Source organism: Mobula hypostoma, chromosome 19 (genome assembly GCF_963921235.1).
Source record: "Mobula hypostoma chromosome 19, sMobHyp1.1, whole genome shotgun sequence".
Classification (NCBI taxonomy): Eukaryota; Metazoa; Chordata; class Chondrichthyes; order Myliobatiformes; family Myliobatidae; genus Mobula; species Mobula hypostoma.
The window spans coordinates 30,425,442-30,452,892 of record NC_086115.1 but is presented as its reverse complement, the minus strand read 5'-3'; the positions used below and the strand labels follow the sequence as shown (position 1 = coordinate 30,452,892).

At 41.9% G+C, this 27,451-nt stretch overlaps 1 protein-coding gene across 1 annotated transcript in view; it reads right to left on the bottom strand.

Annotated features, from left to right (window-relative positions):
- Positions 1-27,451, bottom strand: part of pcdh15b (protocadherin-related 15b) — a 785,155-nt gene that overhangs the window by 256,635 nt on the left and 501,069 nt on the right. Inside the window, exon 19 of the mRNA XM_063072091.1 lies at positions 25,997-26,221. Coding sequence (XP_062928161.1) covers positions 25,997-26,221 — 225 coding nt within the window. The remainder of the gene's footprint in view (positions 1-25,996; positions 26,222-27,451) is intronic.

Below are 27,451 nucleotides of genomic sequence, written 5' to 3'. Positions count from 1 at the left end.
CTGTGTTCCAGAGTTTACGAATGTAGTTAAATAAAGCTATCCTGCCAATTTTCTCTTGAGGTAGAATTTTTAAGTTTAAGGGACTGGCAGAAGAAGGCCTGTGAGTTTGAGCAGGATTATAAAACGAAAGCAATTCTGTGAGGTACTCCGGTCCCAGAGCATTGACAGCTTAAAAACAAGTAAGAGAACTTTAAAATCATTTCTAAAAGATAGAAGCCAAAGCAGGTAGTTAGATCAGGAGTGATATGTTGCCTCATCCTTGTTTCAGTTAGAAGTCTAGCAGCATTGTTCTGAATGACTTGAATTTGTCAATGGATTGTCAATAGATGATCAGGAGGTTCAGTTGCTGTTCAGATCAAACATCAGAACAGGGAAGAAATGTGTTCTATATGACTTTGACTCAGGAATAGTTGCTGATGCTGGACGGGGTGGTCGGAGTGTCTCAGTATTTCAGAATCAGGTGATCTCCTGGGATTTTCAGGTATACCAGCTCTAGAGGTTATAGAGAATGGTGCAGAAAAAAATATGGTGAACAGCAGTTCTGTGGGCAAAAACGCATTGTTAAGAAGAGAGGTGAGAGGAGAACAGCCAGACTGGTTCAAGCTGACAGGAAGGTGACAGTAACTCAAATAACCACACATTACAGCAGTGGTGTACGGAAAAGCACCTCTGAATGCACAACACATCGAACCTTGAAATGAAGGGGCTACAGCAGCAGAAGATCACAAACATACAGTGACCAAGTGAACATACAGAAGACCCCAGTGGCAGGAAATACAGGCGCGACACTATTACAGCTCGGGGCATTCCAGTGTTTGGAGTTCTCTAAGGAGATTCTGTACCATTTAGGTTAATTGGTCATTGTAAATTGTAGATTATACTAAAATTAGATAAAGTTAGATTAATAATAGATTAGGGTTAATCAGGTTTAGGGGGTTGCTAGGGTGGCTTGGCTCGAAGGCCCAGTCTATTGTATCGCCAAATAAATAGCAGATTATTTTAGATAAAAGCTAAATACTGTAAAAATATAATTTGCTCTGTGGTATTAAAGTGTGTGCTACACACAAACAAGCCATTTGGCTCCGTTGATTTATAACAGCACTTGCATTTCTTCTGACCCGAATTCATCAAAACCAATCAACATATCCTTTATTATCATTAATTAGAGTTCCTTTGATGGTGTGCCCAGGGCAGACAAAACACGAGAATGTCAACACTTTCTGTGACAGGCATAACTGTCTGCTTGCAAGTGGCAGGCTTATTGAAATGCAAATCAACCTAGATACAGTTGCTTGCCTCGAAGGGCTTAATTGAATTAGTGGCCCGGGGAAGGACAATGGCGATTTGAGTTGCAGCGTCTAATTAGGTATAAAGAATAGTTTAGTTGTGATCAGCTGGCAAAACCAAACTGAGCACAGATGGCTGAGCTATTCATTCCTTAGGTACTTGGTGATGGAAACAGTTAATAGCCTAGTTCTGTGCCCGTTAAGAAGAATCCATCTGCTTTGAAAATGTATTTCCTCAAGATCAAAGAAAATACAAAATAAAATAGCCGTGCCGTGATTCCTGTCCTGCCTCACATGGTGCGTGAAATTATAAAAGCAAAGTAGACAATTATTATCACCCAGAAGAAGGCCATTTGGCATAGGACATTGTAATTCAGCCCATCATATCTATTTTATTCTCTCTCTCTCTCTCTCTCTCTCAGTGTAGAGCGCCCTCCTGCTTCAAAACATCCGCCATTGTCCCTGTACCTAAAAAGACCAAGGTAACATGCATGAATGACTGACATCCTGCGCACTCACTTCAATAATAAGCAAATGCTTTGAGAGGCTAATCAGGACTACATCTGCAGCATACTGCTACCTACACTGGATCCCCTACAATTTGCCTACCGATGTAACCGATCAACAGATGACGCAATAGCCACAGCTCTACACACAATCCTTACACACCTGGAGAAGAGGTTTGTACATGCGAGAATGCTGTTCTCAGACTACAGTTCAGCATTCAACACTATAATTCCCTCTGGGCTCGACAAGAAGCTCGGAGACCTCGGCCTTCACCCTGCCTTGTGTAGCTGGATCCTGGATTTCCTGTCAGATTGCTGGCAGGTGGTAAGACTGGGCTCCCTCACCTCTGCCCCTCTGACCCTCAACATAGGTGCCCCTCAAGATTGTGTACTAAGCCCCCTCCTTTACTCTCTGTATACCCATGACTGTGTCGCCACCCACAGCTCCAATCAGCTAATTAAATTTGCTGACAACATTACACTGATTGGCCTAATCTCAAATGATAATGAGGCAGCCTACAGAGAGGAAGTCATCACCCTGACACAGTGGTGTCAAGAAAACAACCATTCCCTGAATGTCACAAAAACAAAGGAGCTAGTTGTGGACTACAAGAGACAGGTCTAAATGGAGACAGGCTAACCCCTATTGACATCCATGGATCTAGGGTTGAGAGGGTGAACAGCTTGAAGTTCCTTGGCATAAACATCACCGAGGATCTCATGTTGTCTGTACACACTGGCTGTGTGGTGAAAAAGGCACAACAGTACCTCTTTCACCTCAGATGGCTGAGGAAGTTTGGTATGGGCCCCCAAATCCTAAGAACTTTCTATAAGGCACGATTGAGAGCATCCTGACTGGCTGCATCACTGCCTGGTATGGAACTGTACTTCCCTCAATTGCAGGACTCTGCAGAGAGTGGTGAGGACAGCCCAGCGCATCTGTAGATGTGAATTTCCCACTATTCAGGATATTTACAAAGACAGGTGTATAAAAAGGGCCGGAGGATCATTACAGACCCGAGTCACCCCAACCATAAACTGCTCTAGCTGCTACCATCTGGGAAACAGTACCGCAGCATAAAACCCAGGACCAATAGGCTCTGGGACAGCTTCTTCCATCAGGCCATCAGACTGCTTAATTCATGCTGATGCAACTGTATTTCTATGTTATATTGAATATCCTGTTGTACATAATATTTATTATAAATGACTATAATTGCACATTTCACATTTAGATGGAGATGTAACGTAAAGATTTTTACTCCTCATGTGTATGAAGGATTTAATTAATAAGGTCAATTCAATTCAATTCAATGTTGCCTCTTCGTGGAATGATCCGGGTAATCCCATTTCCATGCTCTTTTCCAAACTCACTGTTTCCACGAACACGAGAAAATCTGCAGATACTGGAAATCCAAGCAACACACACAAAATGCTGGAGGAACTCAGCAGGCCAGGCAGCATCTATGGAAAAGAGTAAACTGTCGACGTTTCGGGCCAAGGCCCGTCATCAAGACTGAAAAGGAAGGGGGCCTCAGTGTAAGAAGCTCGAGGACTAAGTACAAGGTGGCAGGTGTGAGGGAATAGTGAAGGAGAGGAGGGGGGGAGCAATAACCAGAAGTTTGATAAATCGATGTTCATGCTATCAGGTTAGAGGCTACCCAAACAAAATATAAGGTGCTGCTCCTCCAACTTGAGAGTGGCATCATCATGGTATGAGAGGAGGCCATAGACTGTCATGTCAGAATGGGAATGGGAAACAGAATTGAAATAGGTGGCCACCAGGAAATCCCGCTTTACACTTTTTTTCAGGCAGTGAGTTCAAGCTCATAACACACTTGTTATGACATGCTTTTCCTCACAATAGGCTTGTACTTTTTAATCATTTTTATTCTGCATTGATTGAACTTGTGTTACTGTGAACAGTTACACTCTGCTTACCTACCTACCATGACCTTCTGTGTCTCTTCCCTCTCCATGCAGAGGATGGGAAGAGAAAGGATGAGGGAAAGTCATACAATTATAGCCCCTTCAGCTCAACTGGTCCATGTCGAACATGGTTCCCCTCTAAGCTAGTCTCATTCATCTCCATTTAACTTAAACCACTCTACATTACTTTTCTATGTACCTGTCCAAGTACATTTTACACAGTTGACATATTGCCTTAAAAAAGGCATAGAAAGGAGTAGGGGTGGGGAGAGGATGGGAAGAGAAATCATTGGGGAAAGCATGGAAAGAGTCAGGATTGGGAAGAGTATAGCACAAGAAGGTGTTGGGAAGAGAATGAGAGAAGATAGGTTTTGGGAGATCACACCAGGGTAAGGCTTACAATGTGAATGAAGGGCACTGAGAAGTGCAGTAGAACAAAGGGATCCGGGAATGCAGATCCATAATACCTTGAGAATAGCATCACAGGTAGATGGCATCATAAAGTGAGCTTTTGGCACATTGGCATTCATAAATCAGGACAATGAGTACAGGAGTTAGGATGTTATGTTGAAGTTGTACAAGATGCTGGTGAGGGCGAGCTTGGAGTTCTGCAGTCATCATAACCTACCTAAAGGAAAGATATCAATAAGCTTGAGCCACACAGACAGGCAGCATCTACAGAGGGGAATAAACAGTCAACATTTTGAGCAGAAACCCTTCATCTGGACTGGAAAGGAAGGGTGCAGAAGCCAGAGTAATCTTGGGAGATAGGAAGGAGGAAGATGGCAAATGATAGCTGAGATCAGGTGAAAGAAGTAAAGGGCTGAAGAAGAAGGAATTCCATAGGAGCGGACATTGGACCATGGAACAAAGGGATGAAGGGAGATGATGGGTAAGGAGAAGAGAAGGAATGAGAGGGGTATAAGAATGAGGAATTGACAAAGTGAGAAGGAGGGACTGGGTAGAAATGACTGGAAGTTAGAGAAATCATGCCGTCAGTTTGGAAACTACCTGACAGAATATGCGGTATTGTTTGTCCAACCTGAATTTAGCCTCATCTTACCAGTGGAGGAGGCTATGGACAGACAGTAGGGTGAGGGAGGAAGGGAGGAAGGGAGTGAGGGAGAGAACGTATAAAAGGAGCATATTCAGATGTGCAGTCTTTTTCAGCAGTGCAGGCGTAGTAAATGTCAGCGTTAGAGGCCTAAATTCAGCTGCAAATAAAAGGAAGGTAGGGTCATGTGGAGCAGCCAGTGATAGAATGGGAAGGCTTTGGCTTAACAGACTTTGGCGTGAACAAGTGGAAGCACAGATAAAAAGAGGTAAGCCTTTTTCTTAGTACAGAGTAGTCAGGATGGAATGTCCTCCTGTCAGATGTGGGCATTCAGGATACCTGATGGTTTCCCTGATGACTACATCTGTGGGAAGTGCATCCAACTTCAGCATCTGCTGACAGTGTCAAAGAGTTGGAGCTGGAGTTGGATGTAGTCAAGATCATTTGGGAGGCTGAAGATATTATAAGTGAGACTTTTGAAGAGACGGTCACACCCAGAGTACAGGCTTCAGAGAGTAGATGGGTGACCGCCAGGAGAGGTAAGGGATTAGAAAGTCATTGCAGGGTTCCTCTGTGGCCATTCTCCTCAGCAACAAAGATACTGCTGTGGGGGGGGGGGGGGATGTAGAATGACCCATTGGGGTATGGCAGCAGCAGCAGTATTGAGGCTCAAAAGGGAAGGCATTACGGTAGTATATGGAAGACTCAATAGTTAGTGAGACAGAAAGGAGATTCTGTGGCTGCAAAACAGACACCAGGATGGTGTATTGCCTTCCTGGAACTAGAGTCCAGGATATTCTCAAGGGGGCGGGTGAACAGGCAGAGATTGTAGAGCACACTTGCAACAACGACAAAGGCAAAAAAGGAGAAGAGGTTCAACACAGTGAATATATAGAGTTAGGAAAAAGGCTGAAGAGAAGGGCCTCCAAGATTGTAATCTCTGGGTTATTTCCTGTGCCATGAGCTAGTGCAGGTCGGATCGGGGTGATAGCACGGAATGAGTCACTGAGGAGAATGTGCAGAGTACAAAGTTTCAAGTTCCTGGATAATTGGAACCTTTTCTGGGGAAGGGATGACCTGTGCAAGAGGGATGGGTTGCACTTGAGCTTGATGGGAATCTTCATCCTGGCCAGGAGGTTTGCTAATGTTACTCGGGAGAGTTTAAACTAGTTTGCACAGGTGTGGGAATCAGAGCACTTGGTCTGTAAGGGAAGGATCACACCAGAAGGTAGATGTCAGGGAAAATATTGAAAGGCAGAATCAAAATAACAGGTATTTTGGGTCAGATAGTCTGACAAGCGTATATTTTAATGCTAGGAGTATTATGGGTAAAGGTGATGAACTTAGAGCGTGGATCGGTACATGGAACTATGATGTCGTAGCCATTACTGAAACTTGGTTGAGAGAGGGGCATTAATTAATGTACCAGGTTTTCAAAGTTTTAGATAAGATAGAGAAGAATGTAAAAGGTGGGGGAGGGTGTTGCACTACTAATGAGAGGTTTGTATGTTTGCAAATGATATCAAGACTGGTGGAATTGTGGATAGTGTAGAAAACTGACGATATGGGCAGAGAAATGGCAGATGGAGGTTAACCCAGATAAATGAGATGTTGCACCTTGGTAGGGCAAATGCAAGGAGGGAGTTAAGGGTAAGATCCTTAACAGGGTTGCTGAGCAGAATGATCTTGGGATCCAAGTTCATAGCTCCTTGAAAGTGGCTACACAGGTCAATAAGGTGGTTAAGAAGGCTTAAGAATGCTTTCTTTTATTAGTCAAAGCATTGAGTTCAGAAGTCAAGAGTTTATGTTGCAACTTTATAAAACTATGGTTAGGCCACATCTGGACCATTGCATATAGTTCTGGGTGCTCCACTGTAGGAAGGATGTCGAGGCTTTGGGAGGGTGCAGAAGAGATTTACCAGGATGCTGCCTGGTTTAAAGGGGATGTGCTATCATAAGAGACTGGAGAAACTTGGGTTGTTTTCCCTGGAGTGGTGGAGGTTGAGAGGAGATCTGATAGGGAGTCATTCCTGCCTGTGGCCATCAAACTTTACAACTCCTCCCTTGGAGGGTCAGACACCCTGAGCCAACAGGCTGGTCTTGGACTTACCTCCTGGCATAATTTACATATTACTATTTAATTATTTATAGTTTTATTACTATTTAATTATTTATGGTGCAACTGTAACGAAAACCAATTTCCCCCGGGATCAATAAAGTATGACTATGACTATGACTACGACTATAAGATTATGAGAGGCATAGACAGAGTAGACAGGGAGTATCTGTTTCCCGGGATTGAAATGTCTAATTCCAGGGGACATGCATTGAAGGAGAGAGGAGATAGGTTCAAAGAGGACGTGAGGGGTAAGTTTTTCATTCAGAATTTGGTGAATCGCTGGAATGCGCTGCTGTCTGGTATGGTGGTAGAGGCAATACATTAGACGGTTTAAAGAGACATTTAGATAGGCACATGGATGTAAGGAAGATGGAGGGATATGGACATTGTGCAGGCAGGAGGGATTAGTGTTTGGGTGTTTTTGATTTGCTTTTTAGCTGGTTCTGCACAATATTGTGGGTCAAAAGGCCTGTTCCCGTGCTGTATTTTCTATGTTATGTAATGGGAATGGGAATTTGAATTGAAATGGATAGCCACCAGAAGATACTGCCCTTCGTGATGGATGGAATCAAGGATACTCCACAAAGCATCCCCAATCTGAGTCAGGTCTCCGTGATATAGAGAAGGCCACAATGTGAGCATCAGATATAATAGGTGACCTGATACACTTGGAGGTGAAGTGTCATCTCTCCTGGAATGACTTTTTGCGGCCCTAAATAGTGGTCATGGAGGAGTAGTGTTTGTGAATGAGGGGAGATCTTGTAGAGGTATACAAAATTATGACGGGTATAGATAGGGATAGATAGGGTGTAGGCTTTTTGCACTGAGGTTGGGTGAGATTAGAAATAGAAGTCATTCTGTAAGTTTAGAATGAAAGTGAAATATTTAAGGGGAATCTGAGGCAGAACCTCTTTACTCAGAGAGTGGTGAGCGTGTAGAACAAGTTGCCAGCAGTAGTAGTCATGAGTTCAATTATAATATTTAAGAGAAGTTTGGATAGATACATGGGTAAGGGAGGTATCAAGGCTATGGTCCAGGTGCAGATAGATGGACCTGTCAGAAGACCAGGCAGACATGGACTAGATGGGCTGAAGGGTCTACGTCTGTACTGTGGTGCTCTATGACTGTATCATTGGAACAAGCAGTGTCATGGACTTCCAGCTCCCTAGTGACAAAAGTTAGTTTTAAGTTACACAGAAGAGGAGGAAGTAATGATAGGACAAAGGGAATATTCTATGACAGGTGAGGGCAATGTGCTTTTGGCATACTGGCCTTCATAATCAAAGTATAGAGTACAGGAGATAGGATGTGTGTTGAAGTTTTATTAGATGGTGGTGAGGCCTAATTTGGAGTACCGAGTGTAGTTTTGGTCACCTATGTACAGGAAAGATGTATATAAGGTTGCAAATTTGCAAAGATGTTGCCAGGCCTGGAGGGCCTGAGTTAGAAGGAAAGATTGAATAGGTTAGAACTTTACCCTTTGGAACTCAGAAGACTGAGGTGGGGTTTTGACAGAGTATACAAAATTATGAGGGGGTATAGATAGGATAAATACAAGCCGGCTTTTCCCATTGAGGTTGGATATGACCACAACTAGAGGTAATGGTTAGGGTGAAAGGTGAAAAGTTTAAGTGGAAAATGAGGGAAAACTTCTCACTCAAAGGGTTGTGAGAGTGTCGAACAAGCTGCCAGCATAAGTGATGCATGTGAGCTCGATTTCAACATTTAACAGAAGTTTGGATAGGCACGTGGATGCTAAGGGTATGGAGGGCTCTGGTCTCGGTGTAGTTGATGGGAATATGCAGTTTAAATAGTTTGGCACAGGCTAGATGGGCTGAAGGGCCTGTTTCTGTGCTGTAATTTTCTATGACTCTATATGATCTCTCTGTATCAGAACTGATAATTGTGTTATAACTATGATAGGTTCAGAACTTCCTCTTTTTAACACAACCTGACATGAACTGCAGCTCTGAATTTTGCACCTTTTCACGTTCCTATGTTACATAGAAACATAGAAAACCTACAGCACAGTACAGGCCCTTCGGCTCATAAAGTTGTGCTGAACATGTCCCTATCTTAGAAATTACTAGGGTTACCCATAGCCCTCTATTTTTCTAAGCTCCATGTACCTATCCAAAAGTCTCTTAAAAGACCCTATCATATCTGCCTCCACCACAGTTGCCGGCAGCCCATTCCACACACTCACCACTCTCTGCATAACAAACTTACTCCTGACATCTTCTCTGCACCTACTCCCAAGCACCTTAAACCTGTGCCCGCTTGTGGTAGCCATTTCAGCTCCGGGAAAAAGCCTCTGACTATCCACACGATCAATGCCTCTCATCATCATATACACCTCTATCAGGTCACCTCTCATCCTTCGTCACTCCAAGGAGAAAAGGCTGAGTTCACTCAACCTGTCTTCATAAGGCATGTTCCCCATCCAGGCAACATCCTTGTAAATCTCCTCTGCACCCTTTCTATGGTTTTCACATCCTTCTTGTAGTGAGGCGACCAGAACTGAGCACAGTTCTCCAAGTGCGGTCTGACCAGGGTCCTATATAGCTGCAACATTACCTCTTGGCTCCTAAATTCAGTTCCATGATTGATGAAGGCCAATACACCGTATGCCTTCTTAACCACAGAGTCAACCTGCGCAGCTGCTTTGAGCGTCCTATGGACTCGGACCCCAAGATCCCTCTGATTCTCCACACTGCCAAGAGTCGTACCATTAATACTATACTCTGCCAAAATATTTGACTTACCAAAATGAACCACTTCACACTTATCTGGGTTGAACTCCATCTGCTACTTCTCAGCGCAGTTTTGCATCCTATCAATGTCCCGCTGTAACCTCTGACAGCCCTCCACACTATCCACAACACCCCCAACCTTTGTTTTATCAGCAAACTTACTAACCCATCCCTCCACTTCCTCATCCAGGTCATTTATAAAAATCACGAAGAGTAAGGGTCCCAGAACAGATCACTGAGGCACACCACTGGACACTGACCTCCATGCAGAATATGACCTGTCTACAACCACTCTTTGCCTTCTGTGGGCAAGCTGGTTCTGGATCCAGAAAGCAATTTCCCCTTGGATCCCATGCCTCCTTACTTTCTCAATAAGCCATGCATGGGGTACCTTATCAAGTGCCTTGCTGAAATCCATATACAATACATCTACTGCTCTTCCTTCATCAATGTGTTTAGTCACATCTTCAAAAAATTCAATGCTGGTACTCTCATTCTTCTGATATCTCTGTAATTTGTCTGATGGGAAAATACAAACAATGACTCTGCAAAAACATCAAAGCTGACCACAGCCTGGTATGGAACATCCAATGCACAAGACTGTTCCTCACCATCATGGATATTTCCAAAAGGCAGTGCCTCAAGAAAGCAGCATCCATCACTAAGGATTCCCACCATCGGGACATTCCCTCTTCTTGTAATTAACATTGGGGATGAGGGTCAGGAGCCCGAAGACCTGTATTCAAACGATTCAGTAACAGCTTCTTCCACCCCCCCAACCCCACAATTAGTTTTCTGAACAGTTCATGAACCAATATATATTCTCTCTTTATTAATTTTTTCACTATTCATTTATTTTTGTTATTTATAGTAATTTTATGTCTTTGCACTGCACTGCTGCCTCAAAAAAAAGTCATGCCATTATTGTTAGTAGTAATATATCTGATTCTGACTCTAATTCAGAAAGGTAGGACTGGAGTTGCACGGCAAACTTTCTACTAATTGAAAATGCAAGAATCTGCAAAAATTGAAAAAAGGATCACAGATAAAACAACTAATTCTTCAGAGGCCCTGTCCTGCCTATTATTTCCTCAAAGGATTCCAACAGATTTGTCAGGCAAGATTTCCCCTTAAGGAAAGCATGCTGACTTTGGCCTATTTTATTGTGTGTTTCACAGTACCCCGAAACCTCAACCACTGGAGTTAGGTTAACTGGCCTATAATTTCCTGTCTTTTGCCTTCCTTGCATCTTAAAGAGTGGAGAGATAACTGGCAATTATCCAGTCCTCTGAAATTATTCCAAGATCTTCTTCTTGAAAGATCACTACTAATGCCTCCACAATCTTATCAGCTACCTTTTTCAGAATTCTGGGCTGCAGTCTATCTGGACCAGGTGACTTATCTGCCTTCAGACCTTTCACATTCCTAAGCACCTTCTCCTTAGTAATAGCAACTACTCTCACTCTTGAATTTCTGGCATTTGCTGGTGTCTTCCACTATGAAGCCTGATGCAAAATACTTACTAAATTTGCCCAACATTCTTTATCACCCATTACCACCCCTCCTCCTCCAAGAGACTTCAACCTTGTCGTAGGGTTTGGAGGCTTCCATGCCTCAATGACCTGGTGAGCTATGTTAGATGGAGTCAGGGTTTTATGCTTTGGTTCTTGGTAGGGTACCCATGCCAAACAGGTCAAAGGATAGAGGCAAGACTTAAGGCTGATTTATGCTTGTGCATCAAATGGACACTGTAACCTACACAAGTGGCCTACGTGCGTTGTGAGCATTTATACTTGTGCGTTGGTGTGTCTGCGTTGCTCTGCAATTTGGGCACGTCACGCATGCACACACACCTGCCCGCGCAAGGCTTCATGGTCATGGTATCCTTTCTCGGGGTAAACAAGTTTAAAGCGAGCGTCTTTTTTCGTAAAAGTGAAATGCGTCCTCCATAATTTTGGAGGTCTGTAAAGCTGTATGGAAAGCATTACAGCCAGAGTTCCTTCCCTGCCCTTCAGTCACCCAATAGCAAGCTATTGCAGCGTAGGAGGAAAAGCGATGCTACCAAGCGGACCAATCACAGCTGCTGCGGTCTGCGTTGCCACAACGCGCAGTTACATTTTGGGAGAGGTGCACGTCAGGCTACGGCATAGGGATCCGCGTAGGCTCTGCGTAGGGTTCGCGGCTATGCTGTACGTACGGCGTCGAGTTGACGCAGAAGTATAAATCAGCCTTAAGAGTGGTCCACCAGTCCTCCAGGTTTGGGTGTTCAATTCAGGGCTAACAACAAAACTATTATGGAAACAGCACTGAAGAACACTTCTACATCTGAGTGTGACGGCATTTCTGAGTTTCTACCCATGACTTGCATGATTGAAAGTAACTAAAATCGAACTACTGACATGATGAAGGAAGTGCTGAACACCATCAGAGATAGAGGACCTTCATTGCTGCCCTAAGTGCCAGTGGTGTAACAGGCCATAGGTGACTACCTCCCCAGCGTCATTTTCCATCAGTCCAGTATCTACTCACATCTCTCTTTTACTCTTTATATATCTGAATATAAAAACCCTGACAACTTTTTACCTTACGCAACACTATGACCAGAGTCACCCTGTTACAATTAAAGCACTCCTATCAAAGCATGACCTAGTTGAAGTCAACCAGTCTGAAAATTGAGCAGAGCTCTGTAGGTACAGTAGGTTATGTAAAGCTCTCAAATCAATGACTCAGCTCAGCTCTGACCTCCATTTTCTGCTTTCACAGCTCACTGAAAATGACAATGGAACATTATTTTTCAGCATAGCTCCATCAGTCTGCAGGCCGGTTGGGTAAAGGTTAGCAACTGATAAGTGATATTATTGAGGTTCAGACTGATTGTAGTGTGGTTGAGAAGGTTATAATTTCATGCATGGTTTGCATCAGAGGTTGATTGTCAGTCAATCAAGCTTTAAAACAAGCATGTTTATTACCTTTATCACTACCACTCCTGTAGTTTATGCTGTAGAATAATATCTATCAACCACTGTGGGTATTAGTTAACATAATAATTTACATAAAATAAATTACACTTAATAAGACCATTTAACTCAATGAGTGTTTTTTCCTGTTTCTATTACAAGGAAGTCCTGACCCATTGAAGAATATATTGTAATTCACTAAACTATTCTATTCTATAGAGTTGCAACATTATCTCCAAGAGCCATGAGATAACATTGCAGCTCTACAGAGTTCTGTTTAAACCACACCTTGAATATTGTGTTCAGCTCTGGTCACCTCATTTTAGAAATTATGTGGAAGCTTCAGATACAGTGCAGAGGAGATTTACCAGGATACTTCCTGGATTAGAGAGCATAGCTAATGAGGATAGACCATAACACCATAAGACATAAGAGCAGAATCAGGCCATTCAGTCCATCGAGTCTGCTCCACCATTCTATCATCCCAGATCTCACTCAATCCCATACACCTGCCTTCTCACCATATCCTTTGATGCCCTGACCAATCAGAAAACTATCAACTTTCGCTTTAAATATACCCACGGACTTGGCATCCACCACAGTGTGTGGCAGAGCATTCCACAGATTTACCACCCTTTGGCAAAATAAATTCCTCCTTACCTCTGTTCTAAAAGGTCACCCCTCAATTTTGAGGCTGTGCCCTCTAGTTCTGGATACCCCTACCATAGAATTTGTCAGGCAAGATTTGTCTGCACAGAAACCATGCTGGCTGTGACTTATTTTATCATTAGTTTCCAAGTACCCCGAAACCTCATCCTTAATAATAGACTCCAACACTTTCCCAACCACTGAAGTTAGATTAACTGGCCTATAATTTCCTTTCTTTTGTCTTCCTCCCTTCTTCAAGAGTGGAGTGACACTTGCAATCTTCCAGTCCTCTGAGACCATGCCAGAATCAAATGATTCCTGAAAGATCATGACCATTGCATCCATTATCTCTTCAGCAAAATCTCTCAGGACTCTGGGATGTAGTTCATCTGGTCCAGGTGACCTATCCACCTTAAAACCTTTAAATTTGCCTTGCACTGTTTCCTTTGTAATAGCAATGGCACTCACTCCTGCTCCCTGACAATCATGAACCTCTAGTGCACTGCTAGTGTCTTCCGCAGTGAAGATCAATGCAAAGTACTCATTAGGTTCATCTGCCATTTCTTTATCCCCCATTACTATCTCACCAGCATCATTTTCCAGTGATCCAATATCAACTCTCATCTTCCTTTTACTCTTTATATAACTGGAAAATCTTTTAGTTTTCTGCTTTATATTATTGGCTAGTTTATCCTCATATTTCATCTTTTCCCTTTTTTTGCTTTTTTAGTTGCCTTAAGTTGGATTTTAAAAGCTTCCCAATCATCCAAATTCCCACTCATTTCTGCTACCTTATATGCCCCTTCTTTGGATTTTATGCAGTCCTCAACTTCCCTCGTCAGCCACAGATGCCTACCCCTGCCATTTGAGAACTACTTCTTCTGTGGGACATATCTATCCTGTTCCTTGTAAACTATTCTCAGAAATTTCAGCTGTCTCTGCTCTGCAATCATCCCCACCCATATCCCCTTCCAATCCAACAGGGCACGCTCCACACTCATGTCTCTGTAATTCCCATTATTCCATTGCGATATTGATTCCTTTGATAAGGTGCCACCCATGAGGCTGCTTAACAAGATAAAAATCCTGTGGTGTTACAGGAAAGATACTGGCATGGATAGAGGAATACCTGACAGGCAGGAGGAAGTGAGTGAGAATAAAGGGGGCCTTTCTGGTTGGCTGCCGGTGACTAGTAGTGTTCCTCAGGGTTCAGTATTGGGACCACTACTTTCACATTGTTTGTGAATGATTTGGATAATGGAATTGATGGTTTTGTGGCAAAGTTTGTGGATGATACAAAGATAGGTGGAGGGGTAGGTAGTGCTGAGGAAGCAATGCAATTGCAGCAGGGCTTAGACAAATTGGAAGAACGGGCAAAAAAGTGGCAGATGGTATACAATGTTGGGAAATGTATGATAATGCATCTTGGTAAAAGGAACAATAGTGCAGACTATTATCAAAATGAGGAGAAGGTTCAAACATCAGAGGTGCAGAGGGACTTGGGAGTCCTCGTGCAAGACTCCCAGAAGGTTAATTTCCAGGTTGAGCCTGTGGTAAAGGCGGCAAATGCAATGTTGGCATTTATTACAAGGGGAATAGTATATAAGAGCAAGAAGATAATGCTGAGCCTTTATAAGACACTAGTCAGGCCACACTTCAAGTATTGTCAACAGTTTTGGGCCTTGTATCTCAGAAAGGATGTGTTGTCATTGGAGAGGGTCCAGAGGAGGTTCAGGAGGATTATTCTGGGAATGAAAGGGTTAACATATGAGGAGCATTTGGCAGCTTTGGGTCTGTATTCACTGTATTTAGAAGAATGTGTGGGGATCTCATTGAAGCCTACCGAATGTTAAAAGGACTAGATAGGGTGGACGTGGCGAGGTTATTTCCTGTGGTGGGGGTATCCAGAACCAGTGGACACAGCCTCAAAATTGAATGGCGACCTTTTAGAACCAGAGGTAAGGAGGATTTTTTTTTAAGCCAAAGAGTAGTGAATCTGTGGAATGCAGTGGAGGCCTAGACCATGGGTATATTTAAGGTGGAAGTTGATCATTTCCTGATCGGTCAGGGCATCAAAGGATATGGCGAGAAGTATGGGGTTGAGAAGTATGAGTGTATGGGGTTGAGTGAGATCTGGGATCAGGCATGATGGAATGGCAGAACAGACTTGATGGGCTGAAAAGGCTAATTCTGCTGCTATGTGTTATGGTCTTATGTGACTTTTGCTTCTCCCTCTCAAATTGCAGTATGAATTCAATGCCTCCTAAGGGTCGCTTTATGTTAAGCTCCCTAATAATATTGGGTAATTACAGAATATGCAATTGAAGATAGCTTTTCCCCTAGTAGGTTCAAGTGCAAGCTGCTTTAAAAAGCCATCTCATAGGCATTCAACAAATTCCCTCTCTTGTGATCCAACGCCAACCTGTTTTTCCCAATCCCCTTGCATATTGAAGTCCCCCATTACAATTGTGCCATTACCCTTATTATACACCTTTTCCATCTCCCTTGGCAATCTCAACCCCACATCTTGGCTATTATTTGGAGGCCTATATATGATTCCCATAATGGTTTCGTACCCTTGCAGTTTCTTAACTCCATCCACAAAAATTCAACATTCTCTGACCCTATGTCAGAGAAAGCTAGGATAGGTTGAGCAAGCTAGGGCTTTTCTCTCTGGAGTGAAGGAGAATGAAAAGTGACTTGATAGAGGTGTACAAGATGACAATTGTGACGAAAGAGGGTTACAAAAGTACACATAGACTAAGATGTTAACGGTCCTGTGCTAGCACCAGTGGGATCAACAGTTGATCTTCCACCTGTCTTCAGGAGAGAGAGATAAATAAGGCAAAAGAGCAGCATTTGGAAATGTTAATGAAGAGACGAGAGAGATTAACGGAAGGAGACACCGGTCTGATATTGTCAAGACCGGCTCCTTTTGAACCCTGGGATCAACAGTTGATCTGCCACCTGTCTTCAGGAGAATGAGAGATAAGTAAGACAATGGAGCAGCATTCGGAAATGTTAATGAAGAGACGAGAGAGTTTAATGGAAGGAGACACCGGTCTGAGTATTGTCAAGACCGGCTCCTTTTGAACCCTGAACTGTTTGAAGTGTGATGGACAGGCGATACCCCAGCAGGGGGATAAAAAGGGGCAGGTTCGCTAAGACACCACACACGACGCCACGAGGTAACGAGACCCTGGAAGTGGTGCGCCCCCACAAGTCGGTGGGAGTTTTTGGAGGTCTGATCGCGGGACCAGCCATAGACGCACAGGGTGGAAAGATACGGTCGGCGGGAACCTGGTGTGTGTCCACCCTTGCCTGGGTGCCGGGTTCACCGCTGAAGAACGATCATGTCTGGAATGGAGGGGTCACAGTCGGTGACCTCAGAAGACATTACAAAGGGCTCGCCCGAAAGCTAACTGCGAGGAATATCGAAGGTCTGTTTGGAATCCAATTTGCATATTCATTCGTTCTCTCTCTCTCTCCAACGGCACGACGGCGATTACTGCGAACTGAACTAAACTGAACTCTGTCACTTGTGATTGATCATCTTACCCCTAGACTGCGATAGAGCTTGATTGACCCTATTATCCTAGTTCTGTGTACATGTGTGTTTATTCATTGCTAACCTGTTGCATTTATATCCTTACTATTAGAGTACTGTGTTGCTTATTTCTTTAATAAAACTTCCTTAGTTCCAGTAATTCAGACTCCAACTGACTGGTCCATTTCTGCTGGTTTGGCAACCCAGTTACGGGGTATGTAACACAATTGATTCATTTTGAAATTTGGAGATACAGCGTGGACTAGGCCATTGACCCTGCAAGTTGCACTGTCAAGTAAATCCCAACACCCTGATTTAATTCTAACCTAATAACAGGACAATGTACCCAATACTTCTTAAGACTGTGGGAGGAAGCTGGAGGACCCAGAGACACATTCCACAGGGAGGATGTACAGAGATTTCTTGCAGAGGACGCCAGGATTGAACTTTGAACTCTGACGCACTGAGCTGCAATAGCATCGCACTAACGGCTACCCCACTGTGGCAGCTGATAAGAGGCCTAGATTGGGTGGATAGCCAGAGAGTTTGTCCCAGAGTGAAAATGGCTGATACGTTTTTAAGATGATTAGAAGCAAGTATAGGAGGATGCCAGAGGTAAGTTTTTCATATAGAGAATGGTGGGTACATGGAATGCTGTTCCAGGGGTGATGGTAGAGATACATTCAGGGGCATTTAAGAAACTCCTAGATAGGCACATGGATGATCAAAAAATTGAGGGCTATGTGAGAGGGAAGGGTGAGATTGAGATCCCAGAGAAGATTAAAAAGTTGGAATAACAATGTGGAGCAAAGGGCCTGTACCTTGCTGTAATCTTTTATGTTCTATATTCTAAATAAAGATATTACATTCATAGCATTCCTGATGTCAAAAAATCACATAGATGTCAACTATTGATAAAATATGTTCTAATAAAAAATAAGTACAGCAATGAAAATATTCAATAAGTCAGGTAGCATCTGCAAAGAGAGAAACAGAGTTAATATTTCAAGTCATATCAGTGAACTTTTGTACTGTCATAAATGAGGCCCAATGGAAGTTTGAGGAACTGCTCTTCATCTTCTGTCTGGACATTTCGTTTTTGGACTCAGTAATAAATTTTACAACTTCAGGTAACTCGATTTCTGTCAGAATCAGCCATCCATCTGGAATATTAGTTTTGCTTGTTTGTTGTTCTGCACCCCCACACCACCACCATCACCCTTTTTAAAAATATTTTTTCTACTCTTGGAGTGGAGTACATGATCTGTCTTTTCTGTATTTTGCGAATACTCCTTTTGCCAATGTTCTCACTTTCTAATTGTCCCTATCCACTTAATGGTCAAATAACATTACTTACAACTTATCTCCATGGTCAATGTAGTCACAAGAATAATGGCTTGCACACCAATGAGATTCATTTAAACAATATTGTGCACACTATTGAGATTTTCTTAAATAATGGTGTGATCTCTTGTCACTGTGACTAAGCCATGCAAGTATATTGGAAACAACACCTGCCAATTTTACAACATAAAGTTTTCAGGGATGTGGTATGCAATTAGAAATAAGAATTGGGCTTTTCTGCACCTATATAAAAAGAAGAGCTATGGGACTTTGTTTTGGGCTTGACTGAGGACCAACGTCGCGACTGGTGGTAGAATGAGTAAATTAAAACATGATCTGAAAATTGGTGCTGTTGTTGATAGTGCAAAGAATAGTATTAGGTTACAGGACAATACAGTGCTTTCTAGTTAATTGTGACACGTTGGGACCAGTACATTTTGGCCCAATTAGGTGGCTGTCACAATTAGCCAAAGTTTGATGGAAATAGATAAAATCTATATAAAAGACAAACTACTGTTTATCTGAGTAATGAATTATGTATTTAAATGAAATACAAAACAAATTAGAAAGGAGTCATGTTGGGCATGGGACTAGCAATCGCATCCTACAAAAGCCAGGCTACAGAAACGCCAACAGAAGCTCCAAAGAACTCATCCCTGGAAAATGAAGGATCTTTGCCTAGAAGAGGGGCTACATCTGGGAACAACTTGAAAGACTGACCCAGGGCAGAGTTGCTCTCTCTGGCCTATCCCCCACTAGGGGAGATAGATTTATTAAGAAGTTAGGAGCACTGTGTGCAGTTCTGATCCTCACAAAAAGTATGATCCGTATAAGAAATACCAGATTACATTGCAAAGGGTGCAGGAAAGAATACCAGGATTCTTTAAAATGTCTAACTACAATGTCCATGCACCTTAAGAAAACTAATGATAAGTATTTATTTAAGAGTTTAGCTTCATCTTTTGGCTTCACACACAGATTTTCCACTTCACGGGTCCTAATTCTCCTGGTCTCCTGCTTTGGAACTTCCTTTAATCTTGTCTGCCAGTGATATTTTGTGCCATCTCTTTGCCTTTCTAATTTAGTTTTTAAGTACTCTCCGACACTTTCTATAACCTTGAATCCCCTTGACATTAAGGGATTCTTGGAAATGTTGGCCTTGTTCTTCTGCTATTTTACATTTAATGACTCCTACTTGAGGAACTCCTTAAAAGTAAGCTGTTCCCCATTTACATTTGCCCCATTTACATTTACCAGGTCCTGTCTTTGATATTGGGGTTGAACTTCCCCAAGTTGTCCCTTTCAAAAACTATCTTGAGTTATGGTCGCTAATGCCAAAATGCATCAACCTGATACTTCAGTCGGTTGCCTGGCTATGTTTCCTACGATTAGATCTAGTATTGCCCCATCCGGAGTTGGACCACCTACCTGCCAACTCAAAGAGCTTTCCAGGATACACTTTAAAAATCCCACTCTTGTCTAATACTATACCACTAAGACAATCCTAGTTAATAATGGGGTAGTTAAAATTCCCTACTTATGTAATCTCTGTTCTTCCATGTTTTTGTGATTTGCCTGTATACTGATCTGCTCCTTTATCTTATTCCGTATTGGTTGGTCCATAGTATTCCTACAGAAAGCTGCTTATTCCCTTCTTTATTCCTAAACTTGGCCCAGCCTCATTTGAAGAGCCCTCTATAATATCCTCCCTCATTTCTGAAGTAATGGACTCATTACTTTTTAATACTGCAATGCCCCTTCATTTTCTTCATTCCCCCCCCCCCACCAAACTCTGCCCAGAATTCTATACTTGGAACTGTCGCCCAATGCGGATATAGCCCAAGTGCGGAGCAAGAGACACGGAAGCAGGTCGATAGTTCACAGACTTTAATGTGAACAGTGTTAAAGGGAAAAGAAAACAATAAACTCTAGGCCAAACAGGGCCATTAACTAAAACTCTCAAATGGAAAACGAAGCCTACACTGCGGCTGAAAAGAACAACTAGGAATAAAACAAATACCACTAGTCTTCAGAGTCAGTTGACTTGACAGTTCAATTTCTCAGGCAAGGCAGACTACAAACAAGCAGCAAAGCAGTGGCTGTGCCCAAGTCTTGACAAATACTACGATGGAATGAATGGAGTTAAATACTATCACAATAAAATAATAATTCGCTGACACGTGCATATTCACAAGCGCAATTGCCATAACTACTGCGCTGCCAAATCCGTGGTTGTGACAGGAACATTGATTTGCCAATCCTGCCTTGTAATCAATCATGTTTCTGTGGTAACAAAAATATCATATTCTGATGTGCTGATCAACACTCTTAAGTTCATTGGCCTCATTAGTCAAACTTCCTTAATTAAGATAGACGCTGTGAGGCTCTCTGTTCCGCTGATGAGGCTTTCCACACCCAAACTCTGCCTGCTCTATTGACCTATATTTCCTTCATTGGAAGAAGTTATAGTCCAATTTATGCATCATCCTGATTTGGAAATATATCACCGTTGCTTCACTGTTGCTGGGTCAAAATACTGGAGCTTTATGGGTACACCCACACCTCAAGGACTGTAGTGTTTCGAGATGGCAGTTCACCACCACTTGCTCAAGGGCAGCTAAGGATGGGAATTAAGTACAAATGCAAGTGATTCTGCAGATGCTGGAAATCCAAATCAATACACATTTAAGGAGGGGAATAAACAGTCAACATTTCGGGACAAGATCCTTCCTCAGGTCTCATGGGAATTAAAATGATGGTTGGCCTACAAAACTCACATAATTGAATGAATACATAAAACAATGAAGAAACACCTCCACGAGGTTTTATATCTGCTCTACGTGAGCTAATTACCTGATGATCTAACCCTTGCAGGTCCTACCTTCCCCAGCAACAGTTGCAGTGATACAGAAATAAATCCTCCTACACCATCACTGTAGCCACACATTCATCTGACCTCCCCTCCTATTCCTATACTCCCAAGCACATGGCACTTGAAATAATCCACAGATTACAACTTCACTGGTCTTGCTCCTTTGTTTGTGACCTAGCTCACTGAATTCATGTTGCAAAGCTCTTTAAACCAATGTCTTTGGTGCCATTGTTAAAGCAAGATATCTGGCTGTTTGCCTTTCCCCTTTAGAATATCCTGTAAACGTCCTTAACCCTAGCACTAGAAATGTAACATATCATTGTGGATTTATGCCTACAGCTACAGAAGCACATGTCTATTCTGCTCGCTTTAAGATTTCTACCCTTCAATAAGGGTAAGAGACTACCTACTGGGTATTTGCTCCTCTTCCCTTGTGCAGCTGAACCACACACAGGACCATGATCTTGCCTCTGGCTAGACTCTTCAGATACTTACACACAGCACTATTTTCCAAATGGAGATGCAGGTGCTTACCAGGCAATCTGCTCAATTTGTTTTCCTTGGAGTAGAGAAGGTTAAAAAGGGCCTGAAAGGGTAGATGTTATAACATTTTCTCTGTGGCAGAGGTGTTTAAAAACAGAGGGCAATGGTGCAATGTGAGTGGTAGGAAGATTTTGAAAATCTCGTTTTCCCTAGGATGGTTGGAATCTGGACCATACTGCATGAGGGTATGGTAGAGGCAGACACCCTCATAAATTTAAGAGGCATCTGGCAAGCAATTGAATGACCAAGGCACAGAAAGCTACTGGCCAAGTATTGAGAAATGTTACTAATACGGACAGATGAGCACTTGTTGATTGGTCTAGTCATGGTGGGCCAAATAGCCTATTTCCATGCATTATGTCTGAATGACTCAGCAATAATATTTCCACGGACAACGGCTGGAAATCTGGCATTGACTAGTCCTGGCAATACACGCAAAAATCAACAGGACAGTCTGCCTTCAATACACCCCTTTCTTATTATAATCGTGACAAGCTTATTGTAAAGTTGGTGGGATGGGAAGTTGCTGGGCCGGTAATCCCTGGAGTTTAGAAGAACGATGGTGGATCTCATTTAAATATATCAAATATTGAAAAGCCTAGATTGAGGTGGACATGGACAGGATGTTTCCTCTAGTGGAGGAGTCTAGGACCAGAAGGCACAGCCTCAGAGTAGAAGGATGTCCCTTTAGAAGACAGATGAGAAGGAATTTCTTCAGCCAGGGTGCGGTGAATTCACAGATTGCAGTGCAGGTCAAGTCATTACGCATATTTAAACCTGAGATTGATAGATTCTTGATTAGTAAGGGTGTTAAAAGTTACAGGGGAAAGGCAGGAGAATGGGGTTGAGAGGATTAACAAATAAGCCAAGATAGAATGGTGGAGCAGACACAATGGGCCAAATGACCTAATTCTGCTCGTATACCTTATGGTCTTAAAACACCGTGTCTGCATTCCAATTTAATAGATAGCCAGATAATGAAGGTGATTGGCTGTTGGATGAAAAACCTGCCTCAACTACATACTGCTATGAAATATGACTGATCATCAGGATTCCTTTGGAAAAAAATCTAACCCTAACTTCATCCATGCTGTTTGCTGGTCTAATTAATTTATAGACCTCTTGCCATTGAATTATGATGTGTAGTAGCAAAAAGAAATGGCTTCCACTAAAGTCTTCAATCATTAGGCATTCTTTGCAAACTGTAATAGACTTAATAGCAGCTTTACCAGTGGCATCAATAAATCAGAATGACTTCTGTTTATTTGTACAGATGCTATTCACACACAAAATGTATTAATTGCCATATAAATAAGCTGCGTTGGTAAAGATTTTCAATAAAGAATTTGAAAATATATAGTACATTTCAATTAAAATGTGTTCAGGCAAGGCACTAGGACTGATTTATCCGAAGCCACATGCTGATATAAGGAGATTTACTGATCCAAGCTGCTGACAATAATCATATTTTATCATTTTCTTGTGCTTTTTTGCTGGTTTTGGTAACACATCCTTTGCAACTGTAACTTTTATAATTCAAGCTAGGCTATAGTAGAAATGTGCTGTGGGCAGCAACAATTGGGCTGTGTTCTTTGACTGACATTTCTGTGTTATAGAGGTGTAGAGCACAGAAACAGATCCTTTGGTCCTCAAAGTCTACACTAAAATGTCATGGTATCAGTAGCAATTAATATCTAATGTTAATAGAGGCGGGATTTTTGTACAAAATGCAAGCTTGTGCTCATAAAGGGACGTTCAATGTTTTAGAGCCTCTTAGAGTGTTTCACAGACAATGGACCACTTTGACAGGAGAGTCACTGTTACTGTAAAATGTAGGAAGTGCAACAGTCCATGTAGCTGGAGAACTGTGGATAGTTTGGTGTCCTTGCATGAAAAGAAGAACGTAGCTGGCACAGGCAGATTGCAACAAAGATTCATTAAACCGGTTCCTGAAATGGCCGCATCACAATATAAAGATTGAATAGAGAGTCTATCAAAGTGTCTTCATCCTGAAATGTTAACTGTGTTTCTCTTTTTCCTCAGACGATGCCTGACCTGCTGAGTGCTTCCAACCTTTTCTATTTGTATTTTTGTATTCTCTAAACACTGGTAGAATGAGAGGTGATCTCTTTGAAACTTATAAAATTCATCCTGCAGGATGCAGAACAATGCATGATGATGAGAACGTAGAGCAAGACGCTGCAGTGTCAGAATAAAGCGTTTAGGATTGGAATTAAAAAAACTTTTCCACACAGGGTGTGATCCATCTTTGAAACTCTTCACCATAGAGTCTCGGCCACTGAGTAGACCATAATAAGGCCATAAAACATAGAATCAGAATTAGACCATTTGGCCCATCAAATCTGCTCCATCATTCTATCCTGGCTAAATTATTATAGCTCTCAACCTCATTCTCCTCCCCTCTCCTTGTAACTTCAGACACTCCTACTAATCAAGAACATTAACAACTTCTGCTTTAAAGATACCCAATAACTTGACCTCCAGAGCTGTCTGTGGCAATGAATTCCACAGATTCACTACCTTCTGGCTAAACAAATTCCTCCTCGTCTCCACTCTAAAGAGACGTCCTTCTATTCTACGGGCTATGCCCTCTGGTCCTAGTCTCCCCCACTACTGGAAAAAACCTCTCAGCATCCATTCTACCTAGGCCTTTCAATATTTGATAGGTTTCAATGAGATTCCCTCCACCCTCCATTCTTCTGAACTCCCGAATCATCAAGTGCTCTTCATACATTAACCCTTTCATTCCCAGGCTATTCTTGGGGCCCAATGCTGATCACAATACTCCATATACAGTCTGACTGCAAAGTAAACTGAGTAAATTCAAAGCACAGCACAATAGGCAGATGTTCAGAAGCTAAAGGAATTGAGGCAATGGGAATAATGCAGGAAAATGAAAGTGAAGAAGAAGATCAGCCAGAGCAGGCTCACGGGCAAGATGGTCCACTCACACTCCTAACAGTAAAGAAGTAACAAATTTCTAATGCATCCTTTAATGGGTGCAGGAAGCTAAATTGCAGGCTGCCTCTGTGAATGACATTCATTCCTCCAGCACAAGGTTAGAATGAGGGTCAGAATCACAGACCTGATCAGGACAGTTGGGTGGTTTTGTGATCAGGTACGGGATTTAGGGATGCTGGTGAGAAAGTCCGGGATTGGAGGTGGGGCTGGATGATTTGCATGGGTCAAGGGAAGCTTCTATTGTAGGTTTGAGGAAAGATCGAGAGTCTGTGGACCAGGTGTGGTTCTTGATGGCACTGATGGAAGAGGGCAATGTAAAGGTACATATGGGATTCAGCTCTGCTGGTGTGTTGGGTTCCAATCTAGTAATGCACTAAAAAAACATACCATTCCCAAAAGTGGCCAGTTATGACTGCACAAGGAACAATGCCATCCTTTCAGTACTGATAGAGGAACTAGACTAGTCAGCTATGTGATGATGAATCACAACTTGAACTCCATAAATGTGTGGACATTTGAATACATAGTGCAAAACAATCTAGAAATCACCATAATAAACTTCAACTCTTGGAAATAAAAGTTTAAAAAAAGGAATATTAATTTTGGGATAAATAAAGGTAGGATTTGCACCTATTCAATTCTTCAAATTAGTGGAAAGGGATTTTTAGCATCCATTTATAAGGACAGAAGACATTGACACTTTCTGGTGCCATGCTACAATTTCACACAAAGCTTGAAATGTCTGGTTCCGGGAGAATGGATGAGTACTTTTAAAATATGACAGTGCGCTCTAGTGATATTATAGAAAATGTCTTCCATGCAGAGATTTACTGGAGCATGGAATTAATTGGTGGTTGATGAAGCTGAGATAGCAAACACTAAGGAAAACCAGATAAATATCTAAAGAGCAGCAAAATATAGAGTTATGCCTGAAGATGAGTAGTTTTAGGAGAAATGTATTCAGTAAGTTAAACTGCAGATTAAGAATAGCTTTATTTGTCACATGTACATGGAAATATACAGTGAAATGCTTTGTTTGCATCGAATCAAATCAATTAGCATTGTGCTGGACAGCATGTGAGTGTCACCACGATTCTGGTGCCAACATAGCGTGCCCACAATTCACTAACTCTAACGGTAAGACTTTGGAATGTAGAAGGAAACCAGAGCACCTGGAGGAAACACACAAAGTCATGGGAAGAACGTACAAACTCGTTATAGGTAGTGGGGAAATTGCACCTCGATCTGTAATGGCTGGCTATATATAGCAATGTGCCAACCACTACACTGCCATGCCACCAGTGCTTCATTTAAATTTATTAACATTACTGTCAATTTTGTTTTAATTAACTAACCAGAGATAACCGAGAATGACTTAGATTCTAACCCTGTCAAATATTATTAACATTTTACTGTGCAAATTTTACCCTAAATTTCAGTAATACAGATTGCCTACCTGTATTTGGACAATCACAGTAGCTAGACCTGGAGGCATGCTTCCCCCACCATCCACTGCCTCAACGACAAAAGTGTAGCTTGCATCTTCAGTATCCAGAGTTTCATAATCCGTAGACTCTAAAATTGACAATTCTCCTGTCCGGGGATTGACAGAAAATAACTTCCTGGCCTCCACAGATCTGATGCGATACGTTGTATTTGGACCAAGGTCAGCATCTGTTGCCTGAAGTGAAATAAAATGATGAAAACAGTCAGTCTGCAGCTCTATTGTCTAAGATCTTATGAGAGAAAGCTGCTTTTATGTGTAAATTGATTTATTTATCTTTATGAAGGATAATAGTCCCAAGGCAGATAAGAAATATTGCTCATTTAAAATCACAATAAACATTTGAGTTATTGAAAATAATTGGTTAAAGGCTGTGGGAACATATTCAAACTTTGAAACAATTGAGACCACGTTTTGGACAAATTTTAAACAGATGCCAATCAAGGTAGCAATAAACCATAACTTCCCCTTGGTAAGTTTTTTAATGTAAGTTTGGTTGGACAATTGAACTTGGTAAGGAGATGGTAGATTCAGGCATTCGTTGCAAATAAGGCATATTGATTAAGATATAATGGTTCTTCAGGTCCCACTTTAAAGCTGAAATCATGACATCACTTACAGCAATAACAGAAGAGTAACTCATTAGAGTTGCCTGCAGCACTACTTTTAACAATTAATTGAATCAATTTAAGTGATATAATTGGTGTCCACTTCTATTCATTGAGAAGAATAGTGTATCGTGATATGGAATTCTTCTGCAGAAATGAGAAAATCACTATTTAAATGCATGTTCAAACGTTCATTAATGTGCAGTTGGGACTTACCCTTTAGAAAGGAATAATTTGAGTTATAGTGTATTAGAGCACTACAGCACAGAAACAGACCCTTCAGCTCATCTAGTCTGTTCATTTGATCATTATAATGGAATTATAAAGGAAGTTATTGTTGGAAAGAGAAATAGAGCTCATGGGTTAGAAGTTCCTGCTAGCAACGGACTGTTCGTAGCTGTAATTTGGGTTAAAATTACAGCTTTTCAGTTCTCTCATGTCAACGGGGTCTTAAGTGTCTGCTCCAACCTGGACAACTAGACCCTGGATAACGGGTGGACTGTTGAGCACTTAATGCCACCATATGGAGGCGAGGTGAGGCAGAATAATATGAAACATCCGAAGAAACATTTGACAGCTGGTTAAACCACCATACCCTGCTTTACATGGTTGTCAAGATTTATATATCAGAAATATTCGAAAGCTAAAAACAAATCTGAGAAGTATTGATAGGAATGTTTGAACTTTGAACATTGTTGCCATTAGGATCCAATGGATCTATTTCTTTGCTTTATAGCTCTATTTAATTTAATTTTAAAAAGAAAAAAGGAAGAAAAATTACATTAAAACTAAAACCTTT